Source organism: Convolutriloba macropyga, chromosome 12 (genome assembly GCF_964194025.1).
Source record: "Convolutriloba macropyga chromosome 12, txConMacr16.3, whole genome shotgun sequence".
NCBI lineage: Eukaryota > Metazoa > Xenacoelomorpha > Acoela > Convolutidae > Convolutriloba > Convolutriloba macropyga.
In genome coordinates, this window is record NC_134479.1 from 11,874,689 (window position 1) to 11,886,335 (window position 11,647).

General features: G+C 36.6%; 1 protein-coding gene across 1 annotated transcript; it reads right to left on the reverse strand.

The window, feature by feature from the left end:
* Positions 1-342: 342 nt before the first annotated feature.
* On the reverse strand, positions 343-11,254 carry LOC142350706 (actin-related protein T2-like). The gene is made up of 2 exons (XM_075402642.1): positions 11,033-11,254; positions 343-1,078 (listed from the first exon to the last, which is right to left on the reverse strand). The coding sequence occupies exons 1-2, from the start codon at positions 11,217-11,219 to the stop codon at positions 621-623; spliced, it is 645 nt and encodes a 214-aa protein (XP_075258757.1). The 5' UTR covers positions 11,220-11,254; the 3' UTR covers positions 343-620.
* Positions 11,255-11,647: the final 393 nt, after the last annotated feature.

The following is an 11,647-nucleotide window of genomic DNA, read 5'->3' on the forward strand; positions in this document are numbered from 1 at the left end:
GTAAAACTAACAAAACATTAAATTACTTAAATATCATTTGACCTTACATTAGTAAAAGATGGCCTAAAATGCTGGCATAAAATGTTCGCACAATTTTATATGTACATCATGCAGATCAAAAATAAGAATAAAGATTAAAAATAAACATAGAAATAGATTCCCATAAACGCCAAATAGATTCGAGGAAAATGACGGAATTGAAAGCTAAGGTGTTATAATTTTGTTAATAAATGTTATAATTTTTTTTGAGTTGTTTGAATCATAATGCGATTTATCCAAAATTTCTAGTCCCTGATGAAAAAGATAAATAAGCGCTTCATGTAGAAACAAATAAAAACAAAATTACAAGAAATTTTAAACTGAAACCACAAAAGCTCCTTTTTAATAAAATTCGTATTAATCCTTGTTATCTTGAATTCAAATTTAGGCAGATTTATTCACATTCTTCAATTTACACAAAAATACTGTTCAGATCGAATTTTAGACACATTCTTGCGCGGCTTTCCAGCGCTAATACAACTTTCTATATTTAATTTCTCTTGATCGAATATGAGCTTACAAAATATTTTGAGAGAAAGTTTTTTTCTTGGTTGCTTCCAATAAGAAGATAAGAGACATTTTTATGCAGCACTGACCATTGACGCTCCGATCCAAGCTGAAAATTGTCTATCATTCGAAGCAGTGACATCGATATCGGTATCCCCCACTCTGCCAATTTCGGATTCAAGTCGTTCTTTCAAACCTTTCAACATCGAATTTCCGCCACCCAGAACGATGTTTCTCAGAAATAATTCCCAATTGTCATTGTGTGAGGGAACAAGGTTTATGGCATCGAAGATTGCAACAACCAGACCGTGTTCCCGTGAATTTTCTAGTATAGGAAAGAACAAAAGCTCTGGAGCTTTAAACTGGGAATCATAAAGAGTTACGGTACCGCCCCAGGGAAGATTGAGGGAAACAGGAGTTGCGTGTTCTGTGTAATAGTTTTTTGCGACGTAGCAGAATTCTTTTTTGATCTGATCAACATAATCTATGTCAAGATACTTTCCATCTCCTTCAATAAGGCTGTCCAGGAACTCTAAAACCAAAACGGTCAAACAATATATTTATTTTCCCTTGATCAAATCTAATGAAATACTGTTAGGGGGTCTAAGCAGGTGCAACTTCTGTGAAAATGGACCAGTACTGGATTCCAAACTGCATCTCTTACTTGCAAGCCTAGTGTGCTACCCATTTACACCAACTGGTCTTAAGCTCTTGAACTTGGGCATCTCTTATATCCCGTTCTCACGTTCTTTCTTGTTCCTCACGGCTTCATTTCTCTAGCCAAGTATACGTTGAACAAGTAGAGCTTCTTGTCAAGCTATGTCAAGCTTATCTTATGCACAATTTACACTAGGTTGTTCTTTCTCAACCTTCTAACAAATACAAACTCGCGAAAGCTTTTTATCAACCTTTCAGATGATTTTGGACGACAAACTGCTGATATCAGTTTTTGATGCAATTTTAACCCAGGATGGGATCCCTAACCCAAGACAAGAATGGGCCAGGCAAACTTGGTTCACGGACAGTGACGACCAGGCCGAGTAGACCAAAAATCAGATATGGGACAGACCAAACAGACTTTCACCAGCCTGAGCCAGACCAAACAGACCCAAGGCCAAACTCTGGGCGAGACGTGACAGACCGAAGCGAGACTTGACAGACTTTTGTTTAACCTGGGCCAGAGCGAACAGACCCAAGGCAGACCCTTCCCCAGACCGACGGACTTAGACTAGTAGACTCACACTAAGAGAATTACTTTTTATGCGTTTCACACTTTATGGCTGTAACTCCGTAACTCAGCTTACACTAATTTATCCATTGTTTAAACAAAAAAGTCTTCAAATGGAAGAAAATCGCCGTGTTCAGTCATCGAATTTCATTATATGTTTAATCGTCTTAAACGTTTAAACGTTATGTTGCTAGTTGTTATAGATCAGCTACTGCTTACAAAAATGGTCAACTTAGGACTCAAATAATTTTTTGTAGAGGACTGGCTACCCTTAGTTCTAAACTAATGCCAAAATTGCAAACATTTGGAAATTTTTGATCAAAAATGCCAAATTTGTAAAAATTTGCAAATGATCTCTTCACAAGGTCAAATTTGCAAAATTTTGAAAATTAATGTTAAGTTTGCAAAAATTTGCAAACGATGGGCCAAGTTCGTTCCGGTCGAGCTCTGCTTAATTTATCAATGTGAGTTATTTTCCTAACCATTCCTCAGAGATTGCTTATTTTAATTGAAAAATGTAAAAAGTACACCTTGTAAACTATTTCTGTGGTAAAATCACACTGCAAAGCCAACTGCGAACTATAAAAGACACAATTTTTCAGACCTGTTTGCAAATATTTGTGAAATTAATACATTATTTTACAAAATTTGCAAATTTCTTTAAAAATTATTGCAAATTTGACATTAAGTTAGAACTAGGGTACTGTATTTGGATGGACTTCGGGACTTTGATCAGTCTGAATAGTTTGTTTGAAAGCTGCTTAGAGAGCTAACTTTCTTCATATTACTTCTCCAAAGAGGTTAATAACTGATTTTTGAGCCTATACCAAAGGATAGTTATGGACCAGGACAAACAGAGTTTTGGGTATGGTCCAGACCGAACAGACCAAAATTTGGGTTTGGGTCGGACTGAATAGACTGAAAATTGGGCATCGGCCGACGAAACAGACCAAGAATTGAGTATGGTTCAGATCGATCAGACCGAACATCAGGTATGGGTTCAGACCGAATAAGCCAAAAAAAGGTATGAAACAGACCGAAAATAGGTATGAAACAGACGGATGGCGCAACCCAGACTCCGTCCAGTCTACTATAAAGGGTCGCATCCGGCCCCTGTCGGCGACACAACTCCGTCTGTCTCATACACGTCTTGAGTCGCGGACCTGATCCTGAGAAGAAAAATCCAGAGCTATTCCTTTTCACCCCCTGTGTTTTTAACCCCCACCAACAAATTCTGTGTTTTATATAGCACGTTGCTAAGTAAAACAATATCCTGTGGAGGGGGGGGGGGGGGTTGGTCGAAGCCGTGTGCTTACTAAGCTGGGAGATATAACTTAAATTTGGAGCAGTACAAAACAGGATTCTAAAGTTCAAGAATACCAATCAAAAGTGCTAGGGCTAACTTAGGTAAAGAAGTAACCAAAAATTTGACAGGAAAATTTGGTAAAAGAGTTGCAGCTCAAAACGCCTCTTTTCCCAGTGACAACTCGCAACTGATGGAAGGCTACAGGAATGCAAAATTCACCACTTTCAAAGCGCGTTTTATATCCATTTTCAAAGTCCTTCAAAAAACGTATTGTCATCTTCTGCCCGCGTCGAATTCGAATGGTTAACTTGTAATAACTTTCAAGTTTCCTGCAAATTCTTACAAGGCATATGCATCGCATTCCCAATTTTTGTTCCAAAAAATTGCAAATTCTTACAAGTGAACCATTCGACTTACAAGGCTCGTTGCACGACTAAAAGTTCGCCAAAAAGTTATTTCCTTTCGATTAAGCAGAAACTTCTCATAGAGACAGCGTGACCCTCAAACTGTTGTTAATGTACATTACTCAATGACATATTAGTTGACCAATATGTGTACTTTTTAGGTTTTTTGTAGAGAATGTGAACAAGAAAGCTTAGAAAAGTTAACCTTGAAAGTACAGAGAAAGAGAATCAAGTGTTGATTTTTAAATGCTCCTCAATGCAGTTCAATTTTTCTGCATGAGAGCTCTTCAATTGTATTTCATCCCTGCTCCAGGAGCAGCCAATCCGCTGTTGGTAGCAGAAATCCGCTTTTGCAATTCCGAAACATTCTTTTTGCAAAAATGTTACGTCTATCAATTTATTCTTTTTCTGCTTCATTGGAAACTATAGGAAGAATGGGACCTTCAGACAAATAATACTCCGCGTTTAACTCCATCAAAAAGACCGTTGCCTTCGGAGAGCTATTGCGCAAATTGAGATTAAAAAATCAATCGTCTAGAAACAATTTTAACACAAAAGAAGTTTTGAGCAGTCTTAAATATATTTTCTTCAAAAACCAAAAAAACTGATAGCCTTAGTTTGTTGCCTCCTTACTTCAAAAAACTCTAATGTAACTGGCCAATTTCATTTATCAAGTCAACAATAAATTCCCTTTTAAAGTTTTTTCAGTTTGGACTGAAGCTTACAATTTAACCCTTCGACTTACAAGTTTTTACAAGTTAAGCATTCCACTTACAAGGCCCTTTGCACGAACAAAAATTCACAAAATAATTCCTTTCGACTAAGCTGCAATTTCTCATAGGGACAGCGGGAGCCTCAAACTGTTGGTAATGTACATTACTCAGTTAAATATCAGTTGACCAATATGTCTACTTTTTACGTTTTCTTTAGAGAAGATGGACAATTTCCTTTCAAATTCTTCCAAAAACTTGCAAGTTCTTACAAGTTAAACATTTCACCCGGAAGGTACCCTCAAGTGATCACTTCTACTTAACCTTTGACTTGCAAGGCTCTTTGCACGGCTAAAAACTCACAAAAAAAGTTTATTCACTTTCGGCTAAGCAGCAACTTCTCATAAAGAAATTGGGACATTCAAATTGATATTAATGTACATTACTCAATGAATTATCGGTTGACCAATATGTGTACTTTTATGATTTTTTGTAGAGAATGTGAACACGAAAGTTTAGAAAAGTTAAAATTGAAAGTACAGAGAAAGAGAATCAAGTGTTGAACTCAAAATGCTCTTCATTGCAGTTCTTTTTTATGCAAAAGCAGACCATTAATTGTTGTTCTTCTGTTACAGCCAATCTGCTATTGGTAGCAGATGTCCGCTCGCGCAATTCTGAAAAATTTTACTGATAAAAATGTTAAGTCAATTAATTTTTCTTTTTTCTGCTACATTGGAAGTTACAGCCAGAGTGGGACCATCAGACAAAAATTACATTGAATTCATCTCCCTCAAAATGACTGTTGCCTTTGGATAGCTATTGCACTAATTGAGAATTAAAAAATCAATCATCCAGACTCAATTACACAAAAAAATTTTTGAACAATTTTGAAATTTCCTTCTTCAAACCACCATAAACCTGTTAGGTTTTGTTTTTTGCTTCTTTATTTCAAGAAACTTAGAAAAAACAACTGGCAATTTTCTTAAATCAAATGAATAAAAAATTCCTGTTTCTTGTGTTTTTCAGTTTCGACTGAAACTTAACCGATCGACTTAAAAGTTCTTACAAATAAACCATTCGATTTTCAAGGCTCTATGCACGACTAAAAGTTCACAAGAAAATTCTTCCCTTTCGATTAAACAGCATTTTCTCATATAGATAGCGGGACCCTCAATCTGTTGTTAGTTTACATTACTCAATGAAATATCAGTTGACCAATATGTGTATTTTTTACTTTTTCTGTCGAGAATGTGAAAAAATTTCTGGCTAGTTGTTACAAGTTAACAATTCGGTCTCGACTAGGGTGCACTTTCTTTGATCAACTGTACTTTAGCATCTAATATATGCATAAATTAAGTGGTGAAATGCGCTGATATTTTAAGGAAAAATCTATTTGTGAACAGTTATTGTTCCTCAGTGAACTCAAATCTTACAAGGCTGAGTATTTTCCTCGAAATTCTACCCTTTTGCTCGTCTATCCACAATTTGAAACCATATCAGAAATTGAGTGGTAGAACAATAAAAGGGACAGTTTTCCAGACAATGGCAAAGATGAGTAAAAATTTCGATAAATTTTTAAATAAATGCTCGCTCCAACAAAACCATAAACCCTCCGTAAAAGAGGTTTCTCTTTTGAATTATTTTTTCTAATTTTGAAACAGCTATCTTTTAATGATTGGTGAGCACTAAAATGTTTTCAGATCTAGGCTAGATTCCCGGGCCGAGGTTTAGACAGAAAAATTTTTTAAGAGTTGTGGTGAATAGCGGTGAAAATTAAAATTTTTAACTGCTAAGCGCCTGCATCTTTTAGCGGTGAATGCGGTGAAAGCGGCAAATTTTTGTAGATTTGCGTTGACTTTAGCGGTGAATTTTTGTAAGATTTGCAATTTTAATGGTGAAAATTTTTCTGTCATTGAATTCACCGCAATTCTTACCAAAAACTTTCTCGTACACGGGTTCGAACATCTGAGGTCCTGCCACCTCTCCATCCAGTGTGCCACCTCACACTTTCTTTTATTTATTCTTTTTGAATTTAAATCAGAATAACCATATTTCATGTAAAACATATGCGATGAATTTTGTAAGAATAGCGTTCAATTTTGTAGAATTTCACCGCTAACATCAGGAGGCGATGAAAATAAATAAATTCACCGCTCAAAACGCAAACCTTGCGAAAATGCACAACCAAACAATTTTTATGCATACAGTGGAATTCTGACTTATTTGGTTTTGTTTCAAAATCACCTTAACCCAATTAAAATCCGGTAAAATTAATATGAGGTTATATTTTTATCTTCAGCTAAAAACCAATGATGTGAGGATATTTTCTTAAAGCACGCTATGCCCAAAAATCTTCAGTATTTCATGCTACCTGCACATAAAGAACTCTGGTTTTGGTCAATTTTGGAAAACTCCTTAGCACAAACAAAACCCTCTAATTTTAAAATAATTATATTCGCTTATATGCAATTAAAGATAAAAGCACTTTTTCCAGGCACGCTAGACTAGAAAATTTCTAATGTTTTGTCCTTGGCTTACATTGAAAATTTTTTGCCATGTTTTTGGTTCAGTTTAAATAAGAATTAATCAGACTAAGGTCCAATTTTTCAAAAAAAAAACATATTTTTTGATAAAATCAAGCAAAATTTTTTTTTCCAGGCAAACTATACCCTACAGTTTTCTGTGTCTGATGCTGCCCGTATATAGGGAATTCCTACTCTGAGTCTACTACTGTGCAGAATTCGGACTATGAAATTTGGTCAGTTTGGGAAACGCCTCAACCGTATTATAACCAACTTATTGTAGAATATTATTAAGCGCATATTTACAACTAAAAATCAATAACAACGAAAAACCAATGAGGTTTTTTTCCGGACAAAGTGGAATTAAAAATTCAAAGAGTTTAGGAGTTCCATTTGCATGTTAGAAATGACTATTTAGCGGAAAAAATTACTCACCATTAAATGAAATTTATTAGTAAAACAAACATCAGAAACTATTCCGTTTTTTGTCAAATGCAAAAATTTGATGATAAAACCGAAAATTTCAGCGGGACGTTTTTAAATGGGTAATATATAGTTCCAGATTCTTCTGAAATCGTTCTTATTTTGAAATTACTAACTTCCTGCTGAATAATTTTCTGCCAAAAAAAAACGTATATTACCCTCCCCATGTTGATTGTGCAAACAAATTCAACCCTTATCGGGCCGACTTTAGTTGCGAACAGGGCGTAAAGTGAGACTCACCCGGGTCGAGGTTTGGTGGTGAATTTTCGTAAGAAATGCGGTGAAAAAAAAATAATTTTCACCGCGTATTTCTTACATCTTTTTGCGGTGAATGCGGTGAATCGCGGTGAATTATTTTTTTTCACCGCGTTCTCAGTATTCTTACAAAAAAGAATCGTCCCTACACGGGTTCGAACCTCTGACCTCCTGCATGCCTTCCAATGCTTATTCCACTGCGCCAACTGTCACTTACTTGTTTGTTAATTCTTGTGAATTTAAATCAGATTCAGTAAACTTTGGAAACCATATGCGGGGAATTTTTGTAAGAAATGCGGTGAAATGTGGTGAATTATTTTTTTTCACCGCATCTAGCGGTGAGAAAAAATAATTCACCGCTTGAGAGAAAGCGGTGAATTATTTTTTTCACCGCATTCACCGCATTCACCGCATTTCTTACATTATTTTGCCATAATAGTCTATGCGGTGAATTTTTGTAAGAAATGCGGTGAATTTGGTGGTGAATTTTTGTAAGAAATGCGGTGAAAAGCGGTGAATTATTTTTTTTTCACCGCATTCACCGCAATCACCGCATTTCTTACGAAAATTCACCGCATTCACCGCATTTCTTACGAAAATTTACCCAAAAACCTCGACCCGGGCAGTGACAGAATCAGCAAGCCAATATACGACCTGATCAGAACATTACCTACGGTCTGGATAATTTTATCAGAACTGTGTTCAGAGCCCAATATAGTCAGTTTGATCGCAGCACTGCCTAGAGTCCGGTTTCCGCGGTTTTATACGGGTGTTATGGTCTGAATAGCCTGAATTGAGTCCTTTTTAGTGAACTGATCAGTTTGATCAGAACTACCTATAGTGTCTGGTTGGTCTTATCAGTACCAAGAGGTCCCATTGCAGAAAATAGCCAGTCCACAAAATACTAGATTTTATGAACCACTTCGAAGAAATTTGTCGAAAAGAGAGTTCAACTTTCTTTGATGACCCAGGTTGAGGTTGAGACCCAAATTGAGCTATGATCAGTCCCACTCGAACGCACACCAGTTCATTCCCAGACCAGAAATACAGGGTCTGGAAAACTGTTCGAGCCCAAAATAGTATGGACCATCGTCTAATTTAGGTCTGACCAGAGGTTACTACGGTCTGAAAGGTCTGATGAGATTTCAATTCGGTCCTGATGGTCTAAGCAGAGGCGAATCCGGGCGCACTTGAATTTCATCATAGGCCATGTCGAGCGCACTTGAGTCTGATCAGAGGTCACCTTGAACGTCCGAAATATGTCAATTTTTTAATGAATGGTGATGGCTCTGCCACGAGCCAAGAAAAGGACTGTTCTGACCAGAGAATCATTTGGAGTCCCCTGCCTTCAATCGGAACAATAAATACAAAACAGTCCAAACACGAAGAAGTGGTAGGTCCCATTAAAAATAGGAAACGCAGATGTAAAATTAAGCGTTTCTTATAAATAAGAAACGCTTAGTTCATTTATGGTGCCGGCGAACTTTAGCAAAAGCATGCAAAGTTTTCATTTTATAAAATTCTCAAACACTTTTATATTACAAAAACACTTCTGACTTTGAATTGATTTGACTGAATTTTCTGCCGGAGACATCAATTTTTATTAAATGCGTAAATTAAAATGAAACTTAGAGTCTCGTGTGAATTTAAATCTAGTCACTCATCAGAGGTCACGTTGGTCTGGAGAGTCTGGTCAGAGGTGGATTCGAACGCACATGAGTCTGATCAGAGGGCTCTTCGAGGAGCGCACTTGAGTTTGATCAGAGGCATTGTCGAGCGTTGTTGAATCTGATCAGAGTTCACTTCGAGCGCACAAAAATCTGATCAGATATCAATTTGAGCAACTTTCTCTCATTTCTTTTCTAATAAGTAGGTGATTATGGCTCTTTCAAGAGCCGAGAACAGGATTTCTGTTCTGACCAGAGATTGAGTTGGACTTCATTGCCTTCAATCAAAAAACCTGAACAAAGGAGTTCAAGCGCTAAGAAGTGGTGGGTCCCTTTGAAATTGGAACTAGCAACCAGAAGTCTCTTATAGATAACGGTCATAGTTCATTTTTGGTTTGAGCGAATTTTTGCAAAATCATTGAAGGTTTCATTCTATAAATTTCTGATAAACTTCCTATTTCACGAAACACTTGATTTTGAGATGATTTGATTGAAGTTTTTGCCTGAGACACCAGTTTTAATGAAACTCATTTATTATAACAATAATTACAGTCTCGTGTGTGTTTAAATCTAGTCGCTGATCAGAGCTCACGGCGGCCTGTAAGCTCTGATCAGATTTCACTTGCGGCTGAAAGGTCTGATCAAGGGAGGGTTTGAGCGAACTTAAGTCTGATCAGAGGCAGTTTTGAGCGCGCTTTTGTCTGATAAGAGACAGTTTTGGGCGCACTTGAGTCTGATCAAGGGCAGTTTTGAGCGCACTTGAGTGTAATGAGAGTCCACCACTATCAAAACAGCAGGCAAAAACTCTATCTTCCGATAGTTCTAAACATCAAAACAGCAAAAAAATATACCAACAAACTACTATAAGAGAATTGAGCAGAGCACGTTGATTTCTGTCAACTATACACAATAACCTGACCTAAATTTTTAAATTTGATATCAGAAATTTTCACCAACTTTTTTTCGGGACAAGCCTTATCGAAAATTTTTTTGGTTATGGACTCCAGAACCTATTGAGATCAGTTTGAAAAATTCCTTGACCCGATCAATTTTCTTTTTTTCTAAAAATTGTTATTAGGAAAGCTTGCAAAATTACGTCTGAAACTTCAATTTTCTTATTCGGTTGGATTTTTTTAGATCCATATATTGTCGAGGCTCTCTCCAATGTCAATTCAATGTCTTTTTAAACCCAATTTCGGTCGAGCAAGGTCTTTTAATGGACAATTTTGGTCAAGGACGGTATTTTCGTGAGCTAAAATGTGAACTAGGGATTTCCAGAGAAAACGGTCAAAAACTCAAGTCAATTTCTCTTAACGAACGTCAAACCTGTTATTTCTTATCAAAAGTCGACCGTTTTTGAGCTGTGTTGTCAGCCTGGGGCACATTGGATTAGATCACGTCTGATGAGCTGTCACTTCGGTCTGGAAGGTCTAATCATAGTCTGTTTATAGTGCGCAGAATGGTTTGAATTTGAGTCTATCAAAGTTTGGACCCTATACCTGGACCCTATAGTCATTTCTGTCTGGATAGTCTGATCCTAGTTTAATTTGGGTCTAGACTTCAACCTGGGGAGTAGATCCAAAGACTAAGTAATGTAACGTTTGTATTTAACAAAAATGGGTCTGGCACCCCTGTGCACAAGGCAAGTTGGTCTGCTCGGAACCAATTTTGATCTGGGTGCTCTTTTGCGGGTCAAAATAATTCTGATCAGAGCTATGCTTGATAAAACCAGTTCTATTGAAACCATTTTGGTCTAATTATTAAATGGTTTTCACAAAAAAATAACAAAACCTAGGAATCGAGTTCAATCAGTTGAGCAGCATAGATAGTTTTGAATAAATAAAATTATGCAACTAATGATTTATTTGAAATTCAGTGTTGTTATGTGTTCTAACTTTCCGAATCACTAACTAGTTATATCAAGGCCGGCTATTTTGACCTGCTGAATTGCTTCTCTCACTGGTACACTGTTATGAATGGGCACTATAAAAGTGCCTTCATAACCGGTTTCAATCACCAGACCAGTTACGAGTCCATAAAAGTACTGCGTCATAGATGCTGTATCAAGTAAATCCACAGAGAGTGCGCCCATGTCCATCAATATGGATTGTATTTGAGCAATTGTTTCACTTGAAGCTGAAAAACATCACAACTTGTCAACTGGCTTGCAAAAAATTGTTTCGTGGTCACATTTTCGAAACAGCCTCAGTCTAGCTCTGTTAGGTGATACAAAGATAAGCTAGCCAAATTGATTTTCTTCTGCTCGTGATTTTATAATTGTTTTTAGATTTATCACTTTTTGCATCAAATTAAATCATTTCGCTTTAAATTACTGTCTGCTCCGAATTATAAATCCCGGACACTAGTCTAATACCATACCAGAAGTGATATATCATATCCATAACCAATAATAAATAGTAAAATCAGTCCTGTATCATGATCTCAAGATTTCTTTTGGTACATAAATTGGCATAACAAGCCACTGTTTGTTTTTTCATGGTTGTAGAATAGTCACGCCATTTTAAA